We start from the raw sequence: 25555 nt of genomic DNA, 5'->3' as shown, positions 1-25555 counted from the left end.
CTCCCAGGACAAGGTAGAGATGGGCATGAGCGTGGCTGGGGAGAGGGGCAGGCACATGGATGAGCCCTCCACAAGCAGAGAGGAAGCAGGTAGGAGGGGGACTGGGCACCGGGAGAGACTGAAGGCCCTGCCCCCCGCCCCCTGCAAAACTGTACACCTGTAAGCTCCCACTGTTGGGGTGGAGGGGTGAGGAGGTATCCAGAGAAGGGAGAGCAGCCCCCAGCCCCCATCCTAGAAGGTGGTTCACAAGCTTATTCTAAAGGCCCCATTTAGAGGGTCTGATGGGAGCTCTGGTGTCCACAGGGATGGGCCAGGGCCCTGACTCAGAGCAGCACAGGGGAGGATTAAAAGCTAACAGCAGGCTGGGTGCAATGGCTGCTGGCTCATGCCTGTAATCCCAGCACTTTGGGAGGCCAAGGTAGGCGGACGGCTTGAGCTCAGGAGTTTGAAACCAGCCTGGGTAACATGGCAAAACCTCATTTCTGAAAACAAAAACAAAAACAAACAAACAAAAAAAAACAACAGACAAAAAATTTAGCTCGATTGGTCGTGCGGCACCTGTAAACCCAGCTACTTGGGAGGCTGAGGTGGGTGGATTGCTTAAGCCCAGGAGGTCAAAGCTGCAGTGAGCTAGGATCACATCACGGCATGCCAGTCTAGGCAACGGGGTGAAACCCTGTCTCAGAAAAAAAAAAAAAAAAGCAAACAGCAGCCCCTGTGCTGTCGGGGGAGTTGAGGGGGAGAGGACCCTCCCAGGGAGCTGGGGACCAGGCAGCTCAGGAGAGCTTGCAGGTTGCAGACTGTTAATCCACTTCTTACAGCAGCCCCAGGTCCCAGCACAGGCCCTTGGTTGGGTTCACATGGGTTGAATGCAGATGACCACCAGGGGCGTGTCACAGCCGGCTCCCTGACCTCCACTTTAACCATATGATGACTCTGGCAGGTGGAGGTAGAGGCCAAATTCAGCTGCTGCCTTAGTGGACAGACTTGGGGTGGGAGCAGGGTTTTTCTCTGGTTCAGAGAAGGGAGGTACTCAGCCTTGGGCCCCAGCAGGAGGGAGTCTAGGTTTGCTCTCAAGAGGTTTCTCCATCACCCTGTGACCCCCTTCCCCCTGAATCCCTCACTCCTTGTTTTCCAGGAGGCTGTAGGGTCCTGTCCCCATGCAGGCCCAGCCAGCTAAGTAGCCCCAGCCGGCCTGAGGACGGCTAAGTTGGAGGACAATCATACTTTACTTTCTCTCTCAGCCCCAGGTTCCACTTCTGCCAACCACCCAAGACCCCTAGGGACCGCCCAGCTGGTGGTCCAGGCCCTGCCCCAGCTGGGCCCTCCTCTGACAACAGGAGAGGAACAGTCAGGAGGAGGGAGCTGCTCACCGGAGCTGGAGGAGGGAAAGGGGGGGAAGTTGTCAGAGCACAGATAACCCTAACCCCTCCCACTCCACTGAGTTTGGCGAAGACGCAGGGACACGCAGGGACAGCAACGGAGGAGACGGAGAAGACAGGGACAGTGCCCCGGGTGAAGAAGGGCATGGTAGGGGGGTGGCAGAGATGTGGCTCTCACCCACTACGTGGAGGTCTCATGTTTTGAGGGGTGGGGAGGAGGGGCAGGGACAGGGAGGGCTGGCTTGCACAGGGCTCCAAATTCATAGACTGACTCTGATGCCACCTCTGTTTTGGGCTGTGGCATTCCTGGGTGTCTGGATTCACCTTTTCATAATGGCTGCCCCTATACCCTTCAGGGCAAGGCCCCAATTTAATCTCATCTAATCTCTTTGTCCCCAGTGGGGGACCCGAAGACCTCATGCCAGCAAATCCTGGGGCACCTGGGTGGTTGTCTCTGGGCAGAGCCTGGGGCAAACCGTGAGCAGGCGGCTAGGACCTTCCCCTGGCCGATCTGGAGCCCTGCAGCCAGCCCAGCCCCGGGGGTGGCCGGGAGCAGTGAGGGCAGCGTGTATGTACATTGCTCTCCGGGGCACTAAGTAAGAGTGTGTGCGTGTCATCAGGCAAAGAGTCATCCGTCAGAGCTAGAGAGCAGGACTGTTCAGACACAATCTCTGACGTCAGAGACAGAGCCTCCATCTCAGCTAGAGGGATCTAGACAGGGAGAGAGATGATCAGGCATGAGAAACCAGGACAGCGCACGCGCGCGCACGCACACACGCGCTCGTTCTCAGTCCCCACTTCCCCTTTTCACGAAGCACAAGGGGGAGAAAAGGCATCCCTTCTCTCTCCCCACCCTTTCCCCAGACAGGCTGACAGTGCCTCCCCGCACCCACTTGAACCCCCTGCTCTGATCAGAGAGGCTGCGGCAGGCACCGAAGAGCCAGAGCAAATACTGACAAAGCGAGGAGACACAGAAACGCATTCTAAAGATACCCCAGAAGCCTTCCCAGCCCCTCCCACACTACCACCACCCAGGGAGGGAGCGGGAGGGCCGAGGGCTTTCGACTCACAAAAAAAAAAAAAAAAAAAAAAAGAAGAAAGGCCAGCAAAGCACCGTCTCTCCTCTCAGCACAGACAGAGCGGCATGGGGGGCGCCGGGGACAATGCCACCAATCTGACGGCTGTTTTCTGCCTATTCTCTCAGCTTCCAAAAGCCTGGCAGGACTTGGCCTGCCCCCAGATTCTGGCTTCTCCACTCACAGGCTCTCCTCCGCCTGCCTGCAGCCCGCCCGCCCTCCCCTCCAACTTGGGCTCTGGGAGGTGCACTGCCCCCGTCAGCCTGAAGTGGGCACACTCGGGTGGGCTGCCACACCATCTGGCTGGCTCACCTGGGACCGGGGTGGTGCCTCGGTGCCCACAGGATGCTAGGGGACAGTCGGGCCTCCCTCCCGGAGGACTGGGCTGCCCTGATCACCTTCCCATTGTGTCCTCTTCTCCCACAACCTTCCCCTGTGAGCCTCTTTCAGGAAGGGGAGGCCTTAGAAAAGGGACTCACTTTCCCACTGATCATTCTAGGTCAGCACCAGGTCTGAGACTGAATCCCAACAAGAGGCAAGGTCCCTTCCCAAGTGGGGATCACTGTCCATTTTTTTTGGATCAGGCTAAAGGCTTCCTAAGAACCTCCCTGCCCTGCCACTCAAAAGGGCCTCTGGAGGACTTGGTTTTTCTATCTCCCACTGACACCTGTCTCTGCAGCCTCTGACCTAGGTGGAGGGAGGGTGGGGCCCTCTCACATGGTAGTGGGTGGTGGGGGGGCCAAGGGGAGGAGAGGAGGGCAGGAGCAGCCCAGAAAGCAAAAGACCTGGCACTGGATGGGACTGGGGGAGAGGGCCCTGTGGCACTGTGGGGAGGGGCTGGGCTTGGGCAGGAAGCCAAGTCCTATTTCACACAAAGGCCTCAATGCCCACTCCCAGCTGGAGCCTTCTCTCTCTCAGGACAGACGTCTTCAGTGGCTCCTAACAGCACTCATCATGCCTGGTGGGCTCTACGACTTAAAAAGCCACCAAACTGAGGACTGGCAAGTGAGTGCTAGACTCCAGAGGAGAGACAGGCTGCAGCCTGGCAGTGGACTGCCTGGCCACCTACACTGTCCCCAGAGGCCCTTCTCCCTGGACTGACAACTCCTTCCCTCCACCCGCTAAGGTCTCACTGCTACTTATCTTCTGCCCCATCCCCCTTTTCTCTTCCAGGTTCTTACAAATCCCCTCTCCCCTACCAAGCCCCTCCTCCACCCATCCTTCTCATCAGAGGGGCAATCTCAACAGCCCTGCCTTCCAGCTCTTTTCTGGACGTGATTTCAGCCTAGAAGACCCCCTGACTGGCTCCCACACTCAACTGAGGCCCTGAGGCTGCACTTTCTACAGATACCCAGTGGGCAGGTAACACCCCCAGCTTCCCCAGAAGCATGGCACAGCGTGGCACAGCCCAGCATGGTCAAGGGAGAGGGCACAGCACAGGGGCACAGTAACCTGTGGATTGGAGCCGCCCAGGCTGGGGGCAGAAGGGAAGGTAGAGGGCTGGCCCCCTGGGCCTGCCAGCTCGTCCATCAGCTTCAGCTCCCACTCCAGGGAGCCCTGGATCAGCAGGGATATGGTGTCAAACAGCTGCCTGTCCTGGGGAGCCAGCCCGTAGGGGAGCCGGAGAGGCAGGGGAGCGGAGGTCAGAGGGCAATGATGGGAAGTGTCATGGAAGGGGATTGACAGAGACACAGGAAAAGAAAGAGGTGAGACCCACATAACACACATGCACACACGCACACACACACAGCAACAAAGAGACAAAGAGGAGGTGTGGGGAAGAGGGAAGGTGGGGGGAGGAAGGAGAGAGGGAGATGGAAGATGAGCAGAGCCCACACAGGGAGAGAAAGAGAGAGGGGAAAGAGGAGATAAAAGGATGGAGAGATGGAAGAGAACCAGGCAGGTTAGAGGGTGGGTAGGAAGGAGATTTGGCAGTTGGGCAAGGGTAAGAAAGAAACAGGAAGGAAACAGAAAACTTAGCCTTGAACCTATGAGTCAGGAAGGAGAGGCCAGACCAGGCTGGAGGAGCAGGGCACTGCTAAGCTGCCCACCTGCCGGGGTGACCCTGTGGGGTGAGTGTAGGCCACGGTCCCTGGGGAGGGGCAGTGACTGCTCGCTCAGCATCCAGGAAGGAGGGCAGGAGGCTCCAGGAGGAGCCCTAGGGTGTGTGCGCTGCCTGCTCGGTTCCCGACCGCCGCCCTCCACACCCTTCTCCTGCCCCAGCTCCTCTCATGGCAGGGATGGGCGTCAGCTCACCGTGGGGTGCTCCAGGGAGAAGTGGGAGGCTGATCTCGCATGGGCCGTCGGGTGCAGGGCCCCGGGTTTGGGGCTGTCGGGGCTGTCGGGGCCCTCAACCCCAGGCCAGAGGAAGGGACTCCCCATCGGTGAGTGGGGCTGGGGACTGAGGGTCTTCATCTCCAGCTCCAGCTCAGCCTCCAGCTCAGCCTCCTCCTTGGCCTCCTTGTTGCTCTCCTCCAGGTGCTTCATCAGCACGGCGATCACCACGTTGACCAGCACGAACTGGGCCGTCAGCACGAAGGACACAAAGTAGATGGGCGAGATGACCGTGTTATAGCAGGTGGACTCCTGGTCACAGTCCCGGAGGGTGTCCTGGGGCAGGCGGGATAGAAGGGTAAGGCTGGGGAGGGCAGTGGGTGGAGCTGTTGTGGAGAATCAGTTACAGGTGTCAAGAGCATTGGAGGAGGAGAAGGAAGGGGAGGAGGAGGAGGAGTTTAGGGACAGAGGAGCATTAGATGCTGCCTGGGGAAGTGTGAGCCAGAGCATGTTCCTGGGAGAGGAAGCTCCAGAGTGTTCTGGCATGGGGGAGAGAAGGTCACATGCTTTTATTTGCAGCCAATTCATCTTCCCAAGGAATCCTAGCTCAGGAAGTGGGGCTGCCTCCCTGGAGCCTGGGACAGCCCTGGGCGCTTACCTTCATAATGCCATTCCAGTTGTCACCTGTGGAGACTCGGAAGAGGGTTAGGAAGGCCATGCCAAAGTTCCGAAAGGTGGCATGCCGGCCCAGGCCCTCACAGGGGTGGGTCTCGTCACACTCTGGGGAAGGAGGGAAAGGGGGAGAGGCTCATGTTAGTCCAGGCGCCTCCTGGTCTCCAGCCCTGGCTCCTCCACCCTGGCTCCTACTCCAACTCACCCAGGTCTCCAAAGAGCTCCACGCCCAGAGCTGCAAAGATGAAAAACAACAACATGAAGAGAAGTCCCAGGTTCCCCACCTGGAAAAGAGGAGAAGAAATAGAAACGATGCCACTGGGTCTCCCAGTCAGCTTCCCTGAGCCCCTGCCCCTCTGGAGAGCACCTCCCCTCCCTGGAGGCCCCCCCACCTTCCGGCTACCTGGGGCAGGGCCTGCATCACCGTGTCCAGCAGCGCCCGCATGCCCACAGCCATCTTCAGCAGCTTCAGCACTGCAGAACAGGACAACATCATGAGCTGGCCCCTTTGGGTCCCTGGCCAGACAGCTGGCAGAGCCAGTGCCAGGCCTGGGCTGGGGCTGCAGGGATGGCCATCCCTGGGCCAGCCAGGCTGCATCCCCACCCTCAGCCCTGTCCCCAGCCTCCCTTGACAGAGGCTGGGAGAAAGACTCATGGGAACCCACAGACACCCAGGCCTTGACCAGCCAGAAAGCTGACCCTTGCTCTCTCTCTCTGGGCTGGTCACCCTGCGGGGGCAGGTGCGTGGGCAGGCAGCTGGGCACCAACCTCGGGCAATGCGCAGCACCCTCATGATGCGGATGATGGTGGGGTTGATGGGCAGCGAGGCGTTGACCTCGATCTCCTCCAGCGTGATGCCCATGATGGACAGCAGCACAATGGCCAGATCCAGCTGGTTCCACCTGGAAAGCCCAGGACACAGCTCCCTGAGTGGGGGGAGGGGGGTCCTGGAGGAGGGGGCAGTTGTGGCACAGAAAGACAGGCTGGAAAGGAGGGCAGACGTCAGTAGGTCCAGCCTCCCATCCTGCAGAGAAGAGGCATGGCTTATCTAAGGCCACACAGCCAACTGGTGGCATGAGTGGGACTAGGACTTTAGCTCCAAGGCCTCTGCTTTTCATTTGTATTCATTTGTTTTTTTTATTTAGCACTTATATGGTGTTTACTATGCACCAGGCATTTTTAAGGGCTTTACAGATAGGAACTCATACCTGTAATCTCCGCACTTTGGGAGGCTGAGGCGGGAGCATCACTTGAGCTCAGGAGTTTGAGAACAGCCTGGGCAAAATAGTGAGACCCTGTCTCTACTTAAAAAAAAAGAATTAGCTGGGTGTGCAGTGGGTGCCTGTAGTCCCAGCTGCTCAGGAGACTGAGGTTAAGGCTGCAGTGAGCCAAGGCTAAGCTGCTGCACTCCAGCCTGCACATCAGAGCAAGACTCTGTCTCCAAAAGCAAACAAACAAAACCCTCAAAACCAAAGAGAAATTCATAACCTCACAACTCTGTGATGTAGATACTATTATTTACTCTCATTTTACAAATGAGGAAACTGAGGCACAGAGCAGTTAAGTAACTTACCCAAGGCCACCAGCTACTAAGTGGTGAAATCAGAATTCAAATCCAGTTCAGGCAGTCTGGCTCCAGGCTCTGTGCTCTTAAGCCCCAGGCTAGGTCACACTGATTTCTAGCTGCCAGCATCCCCCAGGCCCTGTCTTGTCAAATTCTCTCCATTCCTTCCCATCTCCTGGTCCTGGATGGTCCCTAGTCCCCTACATCAGCCGCAGGGTGGGGGCTGGACCTCAGGAGTTAAGAAAGGTCTTTAGACACTAGGTCTCCCTGGGTATTTCCCCAAGAGACTCGTCCCTTTCTACCTCCACCCAAGCCCTCAAGACCCCGCCCCCTTCTCCGTTACCTGTCCTGGAAGAACCGACGGAAACCAAAGGCCACAAGTTTGAAAACTGATTCCAAGACAAAGATGACAGTGAAGATGTAGTTGCAGATCTTCAGCGCCTCATCCAGAATCTGGCAGGGATGGGGGCAAGATGCAGGGTCCCTTAAGGCCCAGGGCTAGGGCCTGCTCCACCCCCCCATCACACTGCCCAGGTCTGAGAAGCAGGGGACTCTAAGGAGCCCTGTCTTCCCTGTTCCCGCCATGATGGCTAGCCATTAGCCACCACCCCAGAGGGGAGTAGGGTACTTCACATGAATGAATCAACCTTATGCTAAAGGCTTTTTCTCCTTGGGAGATGGTGAGGAGATCACATGAGAATGTACTAGATGGCACAGGATGCCAGGACTGGAAGGGGCCATGTGCGTTACAGATTCAACTCCCTCATTGGACAGATGGAGAAACTGAGGGCTGGAGGGCAGCCAAGGGAGGCTGATTGGAGAGTCAGCAAGGTCACAGGTGAAATTGGGAGCTGGACATTCACTAGACTCTCAACTCCAGAAAGGCAGGCATCAGTCTCCCTTCTTTACCCTCAGAGATCCAGGGCGTGGCTCTTAGTAGACACTCAATATTTGCTGAGTGAAGAAACCAGGTCCTCCACTCCCTTTCTGTGTGACCTTGGCCATATCAACTAACATCTCTGAGCCTCAGCGTCCTCATCTATAAAACAAAGATGATACCCACCTCCAAAAGGCACAGGAGGAACCCATGTAGCATGCCCAGCACTTGCCTGGCACAGAGGTACCCTGGGTCAGGCTGGGTTAACCTTGTCTAGAGGTTCTGCAGCTGGAGGATGGGTGGGGGTGGAGGGGCAGATGGCTGGTCCACTCGCTCCTACCTGGGGCTGCTGGTAGTGCTCCATGGCCATGGTGACCACGTTCAGCCCGATGACACCTGTGATGAAGAGATCCAGGTAGTGGCTGGTGCACAAGTGGTGGATGAGAAGCCGGAAGCGGGAGTAATCCGAGTAGTAAGGTTTGCACTGGGCTTCTGAGGGGGCGGGGCGGAAGAGCAGAGCAAGCATCAGGCCCCTGCCCCCTGCACCCCTCCACCCCCAGTCCCTTACAGCCACCAGCCTCTAACGCCAGAGCTGAAACATTCCAGAGTCATCACCATCCTCGCCCTCCCCACACTGCCTCTTGGTGGGGGCAGCCACCTGGGCATGCCCCCCTCCAAGCTTCGGTTGTACTGGCTGCAGTTGAGGGCGGGATGGGTCAGGACATGCAGAGCTCCCCACCTTCATTAGACACCAGGTGAGCCCCCTCCCCTAGGCAGCCTCCAAAATCCACCAGCCCCTCAGAACACCCTTGACTCAGTGTTCCGCAGTGAGGCCAGATCAATACAATGAAAAACAACTGGTCTCCTCGGGCTCAGAGGACACTCCATCAACGGGGAGGTAAAGGCTTTTGCTCCTTCACCAAGCTCAGCTCCTCAGGGGAGCAAAGGAGATTACACAGAGCTGGGTTTGGGAGATAAAACTGGAGAATGGAAATTGGACATCTTCTTGGCTGGCTGCGCTGACGCACCCAGAGGGCCTCCAGAGGGCAGGGCCTGGGCCTCCTGCACCCTCATGTCAGCAAGGGCAGAGGGGAGGCCTTGGCGGCTCTGCTCCATCCCAGACTCAAGCTGGGAGCGCCCCACCTGTCGGACTCACCCAGTTTCTAATGAGGCACTGCCCAGCCTGCTCCTGGGTGTTTGGGCAGCCCTAGACTGCAGGCCGGGTTGGAGGCACTGTCTGAGATCTGTCAGAGGCATAATATTTCTCTTGTAATTAGTGAACCACTTAGTTAGGAAAATCACAGAGCCAGGTTGGGCTGCCAAGGAGGCAGAATAAATCTGGGGCAGGAGATTTCGGGGCCCTCTTCCAGGCACTGAGGAAGGCCCAGGCCAAGTTGGGGCACATGTTCTTAGGAGGAGGTTGACAGAGTGGTCTCCCATGAAGCCACAAAGAAGGAAGAGGCTCCTCACAGGGAGGTGTGTGGCAGCCGCAGGTCCCAGACAGCCCTTCCCCCTCTCAGGAGGTCTAGGGGAAAGCCAGCCAGTAAGGGCTGTGGCCTCTGAGGCCTGAGCCAGGGGTCACTGGCCCAGGGGCAGCAGGAAGCTTTGGGCCCAGGCCAGCTCAGATGTAACTGTCCTTTCCCATGCATAGGACCATTGAACAGAGAGGTAAACTGAGGCAAGGAGCAGCCTGTGGTGGGCCCCCACCCAAGGCTGAAGGAAGAAGAGCACCCGGGAACTGCACATCCAGCCCTGTGGGCTGCCATGCTTGGGGCCCACCCGGCCACTCTCCAGCATCGGCCTTGAGGTGTGGATGACCACAGGGCAGACAGTCCGTGGCACTCTGCTGTGCCTGAGGTGTGAATGAGGCCATCTTCCCGTGTTCAGAGATCGGCCAGCCAACTGTGGCTCTGTTTGTTCAAGAACAGAGCCCCAAGAGTGTGGGGCTGGAGAGCCTGGGGCAGGGGAGGACGGGAGGCCAGGGGTCATCCACACTGCGATGGTGGAGGGTGGGCTGGGAGGGCCGGGCCTCTTCTGTCCTTCCTTCAGTACCACAAGGACCAGAGGGCGCTAGTCGCCCTGCGTTGCCTGAGCAGCTGGAACGCTTTCTCTGCATTAATCTCCATAAATGCCGAGAGCACCCGATCCCATTATGCTAAAATATGAATGGAGAATTAACTAAAATGTTTGAATACAATTAGGTTAGAAAAAGTGGCTCCTTATTAGCCCCATTATTAGCTGAGACAATGTGGAGGAGAGGCTGGGAGAGTTGCCCCCTCTCCCGGTCACCCCCGCCTGACTCTGTAGGCAGCTCCAGGCCAAAGGGAGCAGCTGCTCCCACCAACTCTGCTTTCCGGCCTTGTCCTAGGATTCTGAGGGGTGGGTGGGCTTAAATTCAGCCGGGACCCTCCTCCAAGAGGCCCAGACCAGGAGGACTGAGGCAGGGCATCTGCTTCTAGACAGGTTCCAGTCCCCTGGGGTCTGTACAAAGGCCCTTCCACCCTGGCCCCTATCCCAGACAGCAGGTGCTGAGGCGGCCAGAAATCCCCCATTAGAGCACAGGTCCAAAGAGCAACAGGCCAATCTGATCAGCATCTTCTCAGGAAACCCCTTTGTTTTTCAGAGGGAGAGAATGAAGCCAGGCAAAAAGTGAGTCATTCAGCCAGCTACAAGGCACGACTGAGCTGGACCCTAACTTCCAGCCCGAGTCCCTCGCCAGCTGTCAGGTGGGTGCAGACACCAGGCTTTCAGGCTTTAGCCCAGAGGATGCCCCTGGATGGTCTGCCCAAAGACCTCCACTGTTGGGGCCAGGGCGATGCCACCCCCCTTTGCTTCTCTCTTGATCTCAGCTCTGCAGGCAAGCACCCTGGTGTGGAAAAGAATTAGAAACCCCCTGGGAGGAGTCTTGGGCAAGCCTGCTGCTTTAAGAGCTCCAACCATAGCCCAGGAGGGGCCTGGACCTGTGGTCACTGACGCATAGGTAGCTGTGGCCCCACCTCCCTGCCTCCCACCAGGATAAGTTGCCTTAGGTGGAGAAAATACCAGAGTCAGACAGTGGGGGAAAGGGCACATCTAGGGCAGCCCAGGCCCCCAGTTAGGGGCAGGGAGAGAGGAGGGGTGCAGGAGGGCTGCAAGGCAACAGGCACAGTGAGTTAGTAGGGGTCACGGGGAGCCCGAGACAGAGCCAGGGCGGAGGGTTTGCAAAGGGGAGTGGCGATGCATAGGGGGAAGACAGGGGTCACTCCCAAGGACACAGGCCCCCCACGGCAGAGGCCACACCTTCAGCTGCCGTGGCCAGGCCTGATCACTGGGTCCCGGCCTGGTGGAACGAAAAAGGGTGAGTGAGTGAGTGGAGGTTGATGCCGCAGGTGGCCGAGGAGACTAGAGCTGGTGTTGGAGGCTTAGCAGTCCCAGGGGGCAGCCTGATCATCTAGCAGCCCTGGTCCCTCCTTCCATCTGGGAAGCTGGGCTGGACCCAGGTATCTGGCCAGGCCCATTCCCCTGATAATCACAGGCTCTGCTCTTCTGCCTTTCCCTGGGGTCTGGCTCTCCCCCTCCTGCTGGGAGCAGCACCAGCATAGGGGTGTACTGGCCAGGGAGGTGTGGTGCACGTGTTTGATTCCCAGTAGCCCTGGACTGGGTTTGACTCTGTCCCCATCCCCCTGGTGGGTAGACCAGTGCATCTGCACCACTGTAGAAGAGCCTCTGGGGTAGGACTCAGGAATCTGTGTTTATGCTTTCCAGGTGATTCTGCTGTACATGGAAGTCTGAAAAGCTCTGGCACAGCCACACAGAACTCCAGGACCTGGGAAGTGGGATATGGGGTGATCTGAGCCATGGTTCGGGGTCTCTGAGTCCTCATCAAAAGCCAGGAAAGGTAACTGGTATACACGCCTGTATGTGCCACCCCAGGGTAGAGTAGGGTCTGTCCACTCCAGGAGCAGAATGTCTACCCCAGCAGAACATGCCCGGAATGGGAGTATGGTGCAAGGGTCATGAGAGTGTTTGGCACTGAGTGGGCGCATCATGTCTTAGGGGCTATGAGAGTCTGCATGTGTTGATTTCTGGGATAACCCCCATGTGGAAAAGCCTCTGTGGGCCGGCCCTGTGCTAGGATGTTTTGGGGTGCATGTGGAAGTGCGCACATTTCAGTCTACAGACCAGGTCGAGCCCATAAGGGAAAAGCTGAAGGCCACCTCTCCCCCCACCCCTCATCCAATAGTACTTCAGGAATTTGCAAGACAGCCTGATGCAGAGATGTGGGGACCCTGGCAATCCATTTACAAACCAGCCAGAGACTCCTGAGCCCCAGAGAGACAGTCTCTCAATGCCAAACACCACTGCTTAGCACCGTGGGGCCGCAGCGCCGAGGGCCTCAGGGATGACCTACTGAATGGAGGCTCAGGGGTTCTCCCTTGGTCGGGTCCCTGAGGCCCCACAGATCATGCAACCTGACGTCCCCATGGCAGTATCTGCCTGACTGGCGGGTGGGGGAGAAGTGGAGAAAGCACAGCGTGTGGTTCCCAGACTGAAGTTCCAAGCCTGCAGCAGCATGGGGGTCCTTATGTTCTTTCTAGTACTTCAGAAGGCTTGAAAGAAGCCCTATATTTGCCTGTGTTAAGACTCCACAGACTAATTTAATGATGAAATGGTCTTTCTTTGCCATCATTTCATGTGTAACCTTCTGTAGCTCAGAAGCTGTGTTTAGCAATTAGATGCGCCTCTGATTAGTAAAAGTGATGAAAGAAAGTCATTATTGAAATGCTCTAAACTTCACAGGCAGCCTTCTCAAATGTGGGGTCTGCTGGAGGAGATGGTAACTGGGGGCCTTGGGGCTGAACAGCTTGGGAACCACCAGCTGGAGACATAGTGTGATGAGGCCCCACAGCCCTGTCACGGACTCCAGGAGCCTCTGCCCCTCCATTTGGGGGCCAGTGGGGGAGAGGGGAGCAGGGGACTGAGGGACCATGGAGGATGGGCTGGACCAGGAGGGTCTTCCCAGAGACATGGCTCTTGAAGATAAGGACCCAGCTCACTCCCACGTCTTTGACTTTTTTGGGAGAAGCTCATGGCCAACTCAGGCCTTTGATTCCCAATTCCTGCTGTTTGTAGCGATGACGCGGCCACCGAGATCACTTGACTATTAATGAGTCTGTTCAATTATTCATCGTTACATTTTTAAAACAAATCCTTCCCCTCTCTGCTCCTCTCATCCTACTCCCTTGGATCAAAGTCTCCCCTCAGACAAAAGGAGACAGGAGAGATTTGCAGCTCTAATAATCGACCGGTGAGCTCCAGGGAGGAGGCACAGGAGGGAAGAGGCGGCGGGAGGTGGGGCACTCGGCCAAGGAAGCTGTTGCTGGGAAGGTGGGCCCTCTGAGGGACGTCGGCAGAGAGGCATCGGGCCCTCGCCTCCCGTCCAGTTGGCGCAGGCCTGCGGGGTACCACAGAGCCCAGTGCTTCAGCCCCTGCCCTCGTGGGGGCCCCAGGGACCCTCACCCCTTCACCCCAAGAGGAGAGAATCAATGAGCCATGGGGAGGGAGTGAAGAGCGTGTCCCCACGCGCATGAGCCCACACCCTAGACGCAGTACCTGACGCAGCGCTGGCCGAGCTGCCGGAAGCAATTACATCGTCCAGCATTAGATCTAAAAGAACGAAACACGACATTGGTCACTGGCTGGACCAGGTGCGCTGGGCAGGGCCCTGCAGGGGCTGCTTCCCCTCAGCTCCGACCTCGCTCTATGGCCAGGGTGCTCTGAGCATGGGTGGCTGGCTCTGAATGTCCAGCCCGAAGCTGGGGGCACAGGGCACTTGAGGAAGACAAACGATGTGGCTAGACAGGGTCAGGGTCACGGGGCTGGCGGCCAGTCATCAGAACAGATGTCCGCTTCTCCTGCGCTGTGGCCTCAGCTGCACTTGAGACAGCCACAGACCCCAGAAGAGGAACCAGCTGGGCAGACAGGGGCCACAAGCACAAGGGCAGCCTGCCAAAAGAATTCCATGTGCCCGAATGTGAGGAGGGGGTGGGGAGGATGGAGCAGGAGCGGGAGCATGGCCTCAGGGGACAGTGCACCTGCTCAGCTTCAGACATCCACAGGGAGGCCAAGCCCTGACCCCTACCCAGAGCCAAGCATACCTTGGGGGGCTGATAGTGAGTGTGGGGGACATGGAGAACTGCACCCCACATTGCCACCCAGAGGCCAGCGCCTTCCCCCATCCTGTAGAAGCTCCCGCTGTTCACAGGGAACACAGGCGCCCTCCCACCTCCACCCTCGGTGCTTCTCCCAGGCCGCAGTAGATAGAGCGGAGGGCAGAGGGGAGGCAGGGGCACTGCAGCCCCTCACTTATCTGGTGGTACTCACATTTGAACACACCAAAGGGAACACTCAGGCCACCGCACGCATCTTATCGGCGGAAGGAAGATGGTTTGTGAAAAGGTGAAGAGAGCATGGGAAACCCTCACCCCAAACAGAGAGAGACACAGACAGACACACAAAGGCTTAGAGAAACCCACACACAAAGACACTTAGAGAGATGTGGGCCGTGACTGAGAGAGACAGGCATGGAGGCAGACGGGAGCCCAGGAGAGAGGGAGACAGGGAGGCAGGGAGGCAGGTGCACACGCACCTGGGGATGCCCCAGAAACAAAGGGCGCCTGCTGCGTCTCTCACATCCTCCCTGGCCTCTGTCGTCTCACTTAGTTTAGCCCACCCGTGGCATAAGGGCATGAGGAGGGATGGATGGGGCTTCACCCACCCAATGCCAAGAGATGCTGGGGAGCACAAGTGAGGAGGTAAGGGGCTGCAGGGCCCCAGGTTATTCCAGAACTTCCCAAGCCAAGGGAAGTTTCCTTTTTTTGTTTCAGTTTTGGGTTTTTGCTCAGTTTGGGAAAGAAAATGCATGGTGGTGGAGAGTTTTGTTGGAGATGGGGAGGGAGGGGTGTCTGGGTTCTCTCTCACGCTGTTGTACATTATGAGTTCTGCCTTGCTCGGCAGCTGCAGACTCTAGGCGGGCACAGGGTTGAGGTGCTCGCTGCCCATCCTGGGGTGGGCAAGACTGGCACCTGGGCCTCTGGATGCTGGCATGGGGCAGTGGAACAGCCAGTGAGGCTCCTCTGAGAGTCAAGCTTGGGGAGACCGGGTGTCAACCCCCACCTGGCATCATCTGGAGAGGATGATGCTGAGATCCCAGGAGCCCCTGGGGTGGGGGGCGGCTCCCCCTACCCATGGGGCTGAAGTGGTCTGCTTCATGCTGGCTCTAAAGGCAGACATGCTCTTGGGGGGGGAGGAGGTGAGGAGGGGGGTGGGAGCCTCTTCTCCCTGCCCCCGGCCCCAGCACCCAGCCCCCTACAGTCGCAAGGCCAAGGTCAAGCACGACCCAGAGAGAGGTGTAAAGACTACCGACCAGCCATCTGCTTCTCCTTACTCCTTCTCTTTTTTTCCAGTCTTCGAAGACGCTTCTCCTCCCGCCGCCGGGCCTCCTCTTCCTCCTGGTGCTGCCGACACTTGTGGAAGTTCTCCACCACCACACCCACAAACATGTTCAGGACAAAGAAGGCCACGATGAGCAGGAATGAGATGAAGTACAACAGCATCCAGGGGTTGTGGTTCATGATGGGCTGGTAGGGAGCAGGAAGGACAGGCGGAGGCATCAGCCCGAGGTCAAGCTGTCTTAGAAGCTGCCCACGGTCTGGGTTCCTGCAAACCCAAATAGCTACAGCAACCTGACAGGTGATGGACACTGTGGCAAAGGGGAGAGGAGATTCTCCATTCAAAAGCTGCCCCTTTGGTCTGGCTGACTCCTCCCCTGAGGGAATGCAAGCCCAGTGTTCCCAGACCTTCAGACTTTTTCCTGAGTAGGCACAAATCTGGACTTTTGTGTAAAATGCACCATTTTTTTTTTCTTTTTTTAGAGACAGGTTCTCATTCTATTGCTCAGACTGGAGTGCAGTCGCACGATCGTAGCTTATTGCAGCCTCAAGTTCCTGGGCTCAAGGGATCCTCCCACCTCAGCTGGGACTCCATATGCATACCATCATACCCGGCTAATTGTTTTTATTTTTTGTAGAGATGGGGGTCTTGTTATGACACCCAGGCTGGTCTCCAACTCTGGCTTCAAGAGATCCTCTTGCCTAGACCTCCCAATGCACTGGCATTACAGGTGTGAGCCACTGTGCACAGCCAAAATTCACAGTTTAAAAATGCTCACCACTAATTCAAAAAATGTTAAACATGTTGTAGACCAATAAAACATGCCCAGATTTGGCCCCCAGGCTACCAGCAACAGCCTCTGCTGTAAAATGTGATGCTTCTTTCCTGGCATTTGGCCAACCTGCCTTGCTCACTCTGTCCTGGAATCAGCCCATGCTGAGTGACCTGAGCCCACAGATGGAGCCTGCCCGCCTCAGCCCTACCTGCTGGTCCACGCCCACAGCATCCAGCCCATCGTACATGATGTCCACCCAACCATCCTTGGAGGCCAAGACGAACAGGGACATCAGGGCCTGATAGGGAGGAGGAAAAGGAGGTATTTTAAGTGTAGGATGTGTGGCTGAATCACCTACCACCTGCCCCCAAAGTGCCTCCTGCATCAGCTCAGAGTACCCCAGCCCTTGAGGGGTCAAGCTGGAGTCACACCCCAGGCTCCAGGAGAGCCCTCCAACTCAGGGCTCCATAGCTGGGCTGCAGCTGGAGGGGCCCTGGGAGATGGTCACACCCTCCGCCCTCCATCAGATAGGACAGGGGACTCACAAATCCCTGGAAATACCAGAAACCAAAACCAGCATGAGTCTGGGAAACAAACTGAGTGAGTAACTTCTTTTTTTTTTTTTTTTTTTGGCGACAGAGTCTCGCTCTGTTGCCCAGGCTGGAGGGCAATGGCCTGATCTTGGCTTACTGCAACCACCACCTCCCAGGTTCAAGCAATTCTCCTGCCTCAGCCTCCTGAGTAGCTGGGATTACAGGCGTGCGCCATCACACCCAGCTAATTTTTGTATTTTTAGTAGAGACGGGGTTTCACCATGTTGGCCAGGCCGATTCTGAACTCCTGACCTCAGGCGATCCACCGGCCTCAGCTCCCCAAAGTGCTGGGATTACAGGCGAGAGCCACCGCACCTGGCCGCAACTTCAATTTCTACATTTGTTTCTGCCAATATGGAGTGAGGAAAGGAATTGTCTTGACAATATGCCTGTCTCCTCCACCATGTTAAACACATCCTCTCATTGCATCCTACTGCAACCTCAAGGAGATTCTATTATGACTCCATTCACTAGTTAATGAAACTGAGGCCCTGGGAAGTCAGCTGCCCGAGGTCATCCAGCTGACAATGGTGGGGTCAGGATTTACACAAGATTCACATCCAGGGCTGCCTGCCCTCCGTGTCACATGTGCTTCTGCTCTACCATGTAGCTCTGTGGCCCTGGGCAAGCCCCTTATCCTCTCTGAGCCTGTTTCTTCATCTTTAAGGAGGGCTAGGGACCACATGGGCCCCCTTACTGGCACGCTGCAGGATGGACTGGGTTTTGAGACACGCTGGTGGTCAGACGGCAGAGGATGTGAAGGGCGCATCTCTCTGTGGGAGCCCACCTCTACTGGAGTCAGCACGTTATCATTGAGCATGGCCCTGTGCCCCCTCCAGCTCCTTTGCCACAGTCCCACCTCTGAGCCTGGGGCTCACCTGGCCGAGGTTGTCGAAGTTGTACTTGTGCCGGACCCACCGGTAACTAGCCTCAGCGCAGTCCGACTTATTGGTGATGTTCCTGGTATCCTCACCCTGGCACACGAAAAACTTCCCTTTGAAGAGCTGGACACACAATCCCGGAGACAGAGAAAAGTGAGCTGTGACCACAGGAAGCCAGGGCTCCTGAGCCCCACCCCCGCACCAGCCTAGGCACGTTCTGGGTGGGTGTGGGGTGCTCTGCTTGGGGCTTAGTCAAGTCAGGGAAACACTGACCTGAGCCTCCCCTGCAGACGCCCCTTCCTTTCCAAGAGGGGGAGGAAAAGTAACGGGGGCGGGCAGTGGGAAAGGGTGGGAGGGCGATAACAGTCATGCATCTTCTCCACCAATGGCTAGGCCAGGCCTGTGCCAAGTGGGGGTCCCAGCATCATCTTGGAACATGCTAGAAACACACATTCTCAGGCCCAGCCCAGATCTACTGAATCACACACTCAGAGGTGGGGGTGAAGCAATCTTTTAACAAGCTGTTCTGGTGATTCTGATGCAAACACAAGTTTGAGATCTACTGAGCTAGGCACTTAATTTCTCACAGCAGCTCTAGGTGGGGGAGAAGGTATCATCAACCCCACTTTACAGATAAGAACAACTGAGGCTCAGAGAAGTTAATCTACTCACTAAGGCCCCTTAGCCAGCAGGTAGCAGAGGGGACTCGAACCAAGGTCTCTCTGACTGGAAAGCTCACCCTCATTCCAGTATAAACCAGGTTATCACTAATGGTGGAGAAAGGAAGGCGGGATGAGGGGGCCTCAGCAAACTGCTCGAAACAGACCCAAATCCACCGGAAGGTGGGCTCAACAATGGTTCACTCTACTGACCCAAGGAGGCTGGGAAGTAGGGAAGGGGAAGGGCATTGGGCGGGAGTGGGGAGGGTGTACACAGAGGCACCACATAGCTTTGGTAAATGCACCCCAGCCTGGTCCCTAGGGCTAGAGAATTTCTAGGAAACCAGGGAACAGCCCCCCACTCAGGGTCGAGTGGACATCCCAGGAAGGAGGGGAGGGGAGGGCATAGCCACCCAGGAGCTCCCATGCTGCTTGAATAGCCAGCTGTCTACCCTGCAGCCAAAACAGCTGGAGCCAAGGGCCTTGGAAGACTTCGATGGAGGGGCTCCCTGGCCCCCTGAGGCGTCTGCTGAATCCTGCAGGCAGCTCTGACTTTCTCTTCCAAAGCCAAGTCTCCTCCCTGGGCTCACAGCCACGTTTCCCCAGCAGCCCCCACTTCCTGCCTTGTCTGGGGTCTGCACCCGCCTGCCTGCCAGCACGCGGCTAACCTGGCCCAGCTGTCTGGGCCCTGGATCCCCAGACCTGGCCTGCAGCCCGCTGGAGTTGGGGAGGAAGGGAGGGGATCCCAGAGTAGACCTCAGGCCAGCGTCTGTGCTCAGGGAGTGCGTGCAGAGGGCAGGAACAGCAGCCTGCGGCTCCCATGGCCTGAAACCTCTCTGCAGCCCCAGTCCTCCTTGGGGCCCTCCTCTAGGCTCCCAGTTTTCTCTGAAATGCCCAGGAGGTAAAGGGGCCAGGGCCTAAGTATTCCTGCTGATTCCTTTCTGGAATGAAGGCAGCAGGAGCAGCTTGAGCCTCAGGACCCAGGGGCCAAGGGGAGGAGCTCTCCTCAGGTTTTCACCTATAGCTGTCCCCCAGAACCCTACACACCTGCACCCCCAGGATGCCAAAAATGATGAAGAAGGCACAACAGATGACTACAATGTTGCCGATAGGTTTCAGTGAGGACATCAGCGTCTCCACCACCAGCTTCAGCCCTTGCGCCCGGCTGATCACCCTGGGGAGGGAAGGAGGGGGATGACAGGGCTTCCCCCAGCCCAGACACTCCCTTGTCCCTTGACCCTGCTCCACACCCCCAACCTTGGCCACTGGTCCCTTCCTGGGCTTTGGTGGCAGAACGCAGTCCTCTTTCACAGGACCTCACGCCATCGGGACCCTCACCGTAATCTCTCAAAACAGGCTGCAGAGGTCCCCATGCCTCATGTCTCCACCTCCACCCCAGGATGCCAAATGTAGGAGCTGTCTGGGCTGGGAGTGGCGGGCATTCAACTCAAGTGAGGCGCTCCCCAGGGAAGCAGTGCATTGTGGGTTGGGGGCACTGGGAGATAGACTTGTACGGGAGCAGACAGAGAGGGGACGGGCAACGGATATGGACTGTCACAGTCAGGGAAGCATCACCATTAGTATGCATCATCCCTGTCCAAGAAAAATTCTGAGTTGGGGGTTGTGACTGGCTGATTGGAGAGGGATTCCTGAGAGGGTGGATTCCTGGCCAGGAGAAATGTCACCTGGGGGTGGTCCCTGGCAGGGACCTGAAGATGGGGAAAGCCAGCAAGAGGAGTCTGTCACCTCACAGGGAGGGGCCAAGTGTCACCCCCAGGGGCTACTCAAGGGAGAGCTGCAGCTGGAGCCTATGAGGGTCCTGCCCATGGTCTCTTGTGTTGTGCTCAGTGTGGCCATCACCTGACATCACATGGGGCAGCAGCCCTGAGGAATATGTCATGTTGAAGAGGAGGAGAGCAGGTTTGAACCTGGAGGGAAATTACTGGGGCCATAATCTGAGTGTTGTCTGGGGCAGGGGACAGGACCACCTGTGGGGGTCACAGACAACAGGCTGGCCTGTGCGGGTTTTTGTTCCATGGCAGGGGGTGCTGGTGGTCAGAGGTGTCCCTGCGGAGGGGGACACCTGTTGGAGGTGTTCCAGAGCTGGGGAGGGGGTCACCTGAGCGGGCGCAGGGTCCGCAGCAGCCGCAGCACCCTCAGCATGCCCAGGATCTTGGTGCCGCTGTCGGAGACCATGGACACCAGAATGTCGATAACAGAGATGAGCACCAGCAGCCCGTCCAGCACGTTCCAGCTGCTGCGCAGGTACGCCTGCTCCCCGAAGCACCAGCCCAGCGCCACCACCTGGGGACCGCCGCTGCGTCACTGGCCGCCCTCCCTGCCAGCCTCAGCCCCGCCCTGTGCTGCCACCAACCCTCCCACCCTCAGCCCGTGCCTCTCTACCCCCACCAGGAACCAGAGCACCCAAGCCAACCCCGGCCCCATCACCTTCACTGTCATTTCAGCCAGAAAGACTGCGGTGAAGATGTAATTGGAGAGGGTCAGGAAGATGCGTTCCTGCAAGAGAGAGGAGGCAGAGGTTGCCTGCCAGGAAGCCCCCGCCCTTGGCCCAGGTCTGCTCTGCTTCTATACACAAGTCAAAACCTGCTTCTAAAATCTGACTCAGAAAAATGAACCCCGCCCTCCACAACAATGCAGACCATGCCCTTCTCATGCAGGCACAGAGCCAGTGCCAGGCCCCCAACTCCCCTGCAGCTCTGTGGACAGTCACACCCCTGTCTATGACCAGAGCTCCCAACCCCCATGGCCACGTAGCCAGGATGGGGAGAGTGTCTGCACTGCAGTGCTGTGATCTGCGTCCCACGTCCTAAGCCGTATTCCCTGGTTCTTCCTTTCTAAAAACTGGGGCAGGATCTCACTTGATCCCTGACCCCTGCCCGCCATCCCACCCTCCTCATTTGCTTTCCTGCTGTGCACCCCAGAAATGGAGCAGCAGTGGAAGCTGGGGGCCTGGCACAGATTGTACACCCCCAGGCACAGGCTGGGGCAGGGCAGGGAGGAAGGCCAGCTAGTTCCCTGGGATCTGTGGACTGAATCCCTCCCTGGGTGGCCAGGAGGCAGGCTCAGATCTCTAGAGAGGTGGCGGGTGGAGTGTGAGCACAGAGGAGGGAAGGAGAGGAGCAGGTACAGTGACAGAGCTGGAGATGGAGGAGCTGAGTGGAAAGACGGGGAGAGAGTGAAGATGGGGAGTGACATGGTGACAGAGCTCCACAGCAGGGCCTCAGGTAGGAAGCAGCCAAGGCCGGAGTGTGGCCAGTGCCCCTGCCATACCCTGTGGCTCCGGGTGTGAGGTCCCCAGTGCTGGTGTTCCCTCACCCGCCTAGTCCTGGGCTGGTCCCTCCATTCTTCAGGTTCCCTCCTCCCCCACCCTAATGGAAAAAAGAAGCCTCAGCAGCACTGAAATCTAAACAATAGTGTGGGAGGTGGCAAAGAAGGATGAGAGGCAAACTTTGACCACCTCTAAGCAAGTGGTGCCAGATACCATGAGGGGAAACATAGCCACCCCCCACCCATCCTTCTAGAACTAGGATTGCTGCTGACAGCGAAGGGCTATGATGCCAGGCTGGAAAGAGACAGCTCCCAGGACCAGCTGGGCCCATTCTGAAGGGGTTTGACCCTGGGTATGTCCAGTACTCGGGCCTCTGGCTCTCCTTCTGCAAAGGACTGACAGGTTCACAGCCAAGCAGAAGTGACCCATGTCCCCACTAAGGCCCCTGAAAATCTTATTTTTGACCTGGCAGGACCACCAGGAGCAAAGAGTGGCTTCCCTGGCCACTCTGCATGCCCCCAAGGGCCCCACAGCAGACTGGGCAAGATGACTCCCCATCTGCACACAGGGTCTACACTGCCCCAGCACTCCCCGACTCACACGTGTGCCCCGCAAGCCTCTGGCTCATGAGAAATAGCCTGGAGTGACACGAGGCACCCAGCTGGGCTGGTGTATCATAGAAGGGAAACTGAGGCAGAAGAGGACACAGGGGGTGTCCTGGGGACCAGGATCTGGTGAGAGACCTAAGGGAGAGTCCTGGCTTCCTCGCTCGCTGCTGTGTGACCTGCAGGTCAGCAACTGTGGCCTCCTCGCCCCCCTCCCTGCTCCTGAGTGCAAACGCTGTGAAGGGCCTGGCCCTGGGCAGGGCTGGTGACTCACAGCGCTGTGGGGGTCAATTTTGGGGCGCTCCATGGCGATGGTGATGCAGTTGAGGAAGATGATGACAAGGACCACGTGGTCAAACATCTTGTGGGTGATGATCCGGTGACACAGGAGGCGGAACCTGCCCGGGTACGGAGGTAACGGCTGAGGTGGGGGCAGGGCAGGTGGTGACGAGAGGCACCGCCCGCAGCCTGTACCCCTCCGGAGCCCTCCCAGCCAAGGCCCTCTCGCCTCCAGGCCCTCACTCACACCCCCAGGTAGGGCACTACTTCCCCAATCCCTGATGGCGTCACCAGGGGTGATTACCCATGAGAAGGAGAAGAGATCGGGACACAGGTCAGACCCCTGCCCCGTCACTTACCTGGACTGAGGAGGGAAGATGTAGGCTGACCAGGAGTCTCGCTCGAGGCAGCAGGCAGGGAGCCGGGCTCGGATCCATGCGCGGACCCGTTCCCCTTTGCTCTGCAAAACAAACACTGGAGTATGAGCAGGACCAGGCCTCCAGGTTCCCCGGCTCCTGGTTCCTCAGCAGCGTCACCCTCACTCCTTGTCTACCCTCTCCCACCTGGGGGCCAAGCTCCGCCCTGCCTCTCTTCCTATATTCCTGAAGCCACCTCCCCATCTCCCTGTCAACCTTGCCAGGCCACCTCCCCACTCCTGAGGACCCCTTGCCTCTCCATCTCCTCCCTCTCCTCCCCTGCAGCCCCAGCCCTGGCTCTCCCCTCTCCCCACCCCTGCCTTCAGCCCAGCTAGGAAGCAGCAACAGTCATCAGACACTGGCCCTGCACAGCTGTCTGTTCAGACACACTTGAGCTGAGGAGACACTGGCCCTGCGCTTCACGTGCTAACCCTGAGGTCACTGCATCCCATCCCCAGGGGTAATGGTGGTGGTGAGGGGGCTGGGGGAGGGGCACATGGGTGTGGGTGGAGTGGGAAGTCAAGGCTTGTGATGAGGTTTAGATGAGAAGGGGGGATGGGGGCATCCGTTTGGAGAGATGAGCGATGGGTCTTTCTGAGTCACATGAAAGATTCATACACATCTGCCCGAAATCATTCATATCCACCAAGGGTGGCAGAGCCGCAGCCCCAGGCATGACAAGGATCTGGGGCTTGGCAAGGCGGGCCGAGGGAGAAAAGGGACTGTTTGGAGCTCAGTTTCCAGCTGCCCTCTGATATCCCCGGACTTGGAATGGTAACTCCCTTGTACCCTGCTGGGCTGGGCACAGCTCCCCTCTTTCAAGGCCAGGGGTGAGGGGTCACTGTGCCCACAGGGGCCTCACCAGGTTGCCCTCGTCATCGGCGTCATCCCCATCCAGTGGGGGGTCATCGGGCCGCAAGGCCCGGGTCAGACGCCCCGAAGCCGACTTGCCATTGCAGTCCTGGTGCTCAGAGGCAGAGCCTCGGCCACTGGCAGTTCGGTGCAGTCCCGGCACCTGCAGTGTGCCGGGCAGGTCGAAGGAGCTCTTGGCCTCCCGCTCCACAGAGCCCCTGTGGCGACGGTCGATGCCCACAGGGCTGGCCCTCTCCTCTTCCGAGCTCTCCTCCTCATCCTGGCTCTCCTGGCCTTCTCCGGACAGCAGGGACCGCCGCTCCCCACTGGGGCTCCTCCGCTTCAGGCTGGGGGCGCGGCCCAGGCTGTTCCGACTGGATCGCCTGCTGGTCCAGCTGCTTGCAGCACTCCAGGGGCTATGGGGGGAGCTGCGGGCACTGGGCTGTGGGTGAGCAGAGGAGGAGTGGTCTCGGGCAGGGCCGAGCAGCCCCATCCTCTCATATGCGCACTTGGCCTCCCGGGAGCCTCACTGGCATCACATCAAGTGTAGGAGTGTGAGCAGGAGTTCTGGACTCTGATGCCTGGGTTCAGATCCTGGCTCCCCCCAACCAGCTGTGTGACCTGGTACAAGTTATTAAGCCTCTCTGTGCCTCTGTTTTCTCATCTGTAAAATAGGTATGGCAATAGAGCTCATTCCTCATTTAATTGGTGAGAGAAGTGTTAAGTGGCAGTATATATAATGGGGCAAAGAAACTCAACAGCAAAAAAATCAACCCAATCTTAAAAATGGGCAACAGGCCTGAATAGACATTCCTCAAAAGGAGACACAGGGCTGGGCGTGGTAGCTCATGCCTGTAATCCGAGCACTTTGGGAGGCCGAGGTGGGTGGATCACCTGAAGTTAGGAGTTTGAGACCAGCCTGGCCAACATGGTAAAACCCTGTCTGTACTAAAAATACAAAAAAATTAGCCAGGCATGGTGGCACGTGCCTGTAATCCCAGCTATTCGGGAGGCTGAAGCAGGAGAATTACTTGAACCTGGAAGGTGGAGGTTGCAGTGAGCCGAGATGGAGAAACCAACCTGGGCAACAGAGCAAGACTCTGTCTCAAAAAGAAAGGAGACACAGATGGCCAACAAGTACATCAAATATGAAGAAATCCTCAACCTCACTAATCACCAGGGAAATGCAAATTAAAGTCAAATGAGCTATCTGACATTTGTTAGATTAGCTGCTACAAAAATGATAAAAGATAACCAGTGCTGGTGAGGATGTGGAGAAGACGGAACCCTTGTGCCTGCTGGTGAAACTGTAAATTAGTACAGCCATTATGGAAAACGGTATATAGGTTCCTCAAAAAAAAAAACCAAAAAACAAAAATAGAGTTGTCATATGACCCAGGAATTCCACCACTGGGTATTTATCCAAAGGATTTGAAATCAGTATATGGACAAGATATGGGCATTCCCATCTTCATTTCAGCATTATTCACAATAGCCAAAATATGGAATCAACCTAAGTGTCTATCAGTGGATGACTAGATAAAGAAAATATGGGCTAGGTGCGGTGGCTCATGCCTGTAATCCCAGCACTTTGAGAAGCTGAGGCAGGCGGATCACTTGAGGCCAGGTGTTTGAGACCAGCCTGGCCAATATGGTGAAACCCCATCTCTACCAAAAATACAAAAAATTAGCCGGGCATGGTGGCGCATGCCTGTAGTCCCAGCTACTCAGGAGGCTGAGGCAAGAGAATCGCTTGAACCCAGGAGGTGGAGGTTGTAGTGAGCTGAGATCATGCCACTGCACTCCAGCGTGGGCGACAGAGCTGGAATAAAAGAAAGAAAATATGGCATATATGCATGGTGGAATGCTAGTCAGCTTTAAAAGAGAAGACTGCCTGCTGGGCGTGGTGGCTCACGCCTATAATCCCAGC

At 57.3% G+C, this 25555-nt stretch overlaps 1 protein-coding gene across 22 annotated transcripts in view; it reads right to left on the bottom strand.

Moving 5' to 3' along the window:
* CACNA1G (calcium voltage-gated channel subunit alpha1 G) overlaps positions 1-25555 on the bottom strand; it is a 66822-nt gene that overhangs the window by 3305 nt on the left and 37962 nt on the right. For 2 of the 22 annotated variants that reach the window (XM_017540150.2, XM_017540153.2), the window contains 19 exons: positions 23636-24067; positions 22717-22817; positions 22353-22476; positions 20633-20701; positions 20304-20488; positions 19232-19358; positions 17523-17648; positions 16260-16349; positions 15272-15464; positions 13438-13491; positions 8186-8337; positions 7312-7421; positions 6173-6306; positions 5808-5878; positions 5610-5688; positions 5391-5512; positions 4715-5068; positions 3911-4054; positions 1959-2093 (listed from right to left, as the gene is read on the bottom strand). In XM_017540150.2, the coding sequence (XP_017395639.1) occupies positions 1959-2093; positions 3911-4054; positions 4715-5068; positions 5391-5512; positions 5610-5688; positions 5808-5878; positions 6173-6306; positions 7312-7421; positions 8186-8337; positions 13438-13491; positions 15272-15464; positions 16260-16349; positions 17523-17648; positions 19232-19358; positions 20304-20488; positions 20633-20701; positions 22353-22476; positions 22717-22817; positions 23636-24067 (2802 nt within the window). Of the gene's footprint in view, positions 1-1958; positions 2094-3910; positions 4055-4714; positions 5069-5390; positions 5513-5609; positions 5689-5807; positions 5879-6172; positions 6307-7311; positions 7422-8185; positions 8338-13437; positions 13492-15250; positions 15465-16259; positions 16350-17522; positions 17649-19231; positions 19359-20303; positions 20489-20632; positions 20702-22352; positions 22477-22716; positions 22818-23635; positions 24068-25555 lie in introns of all 22 variants that reach the window. The other 20 variants (XM_017540151.2, XM_017540154.2, XM_017540156.2 and 17 more) reach the window with 12 other exon arrangements.

The sequence above is a fragment of the Cebus imitator genome, unplaced genomic scaffold (genome assembly GCF_001604975.1).
Source record: "Cebus imitator isolate Cc_AM_T3 unplaced genomic scaffold, Cebus_imitator-1.0 Scaffold123, whole genome shotgun sequence".
NCBI lineage: Eukaryota > Metazoa > Chordata > Mammalia > Primates > Cebidae > Cebus > Cebus imitator.
The sequence above is the reverse complement of the archived record's forward strand: the minus strand, read 5'-3'. Positions and strand labels throughout refer to the sequence as shown.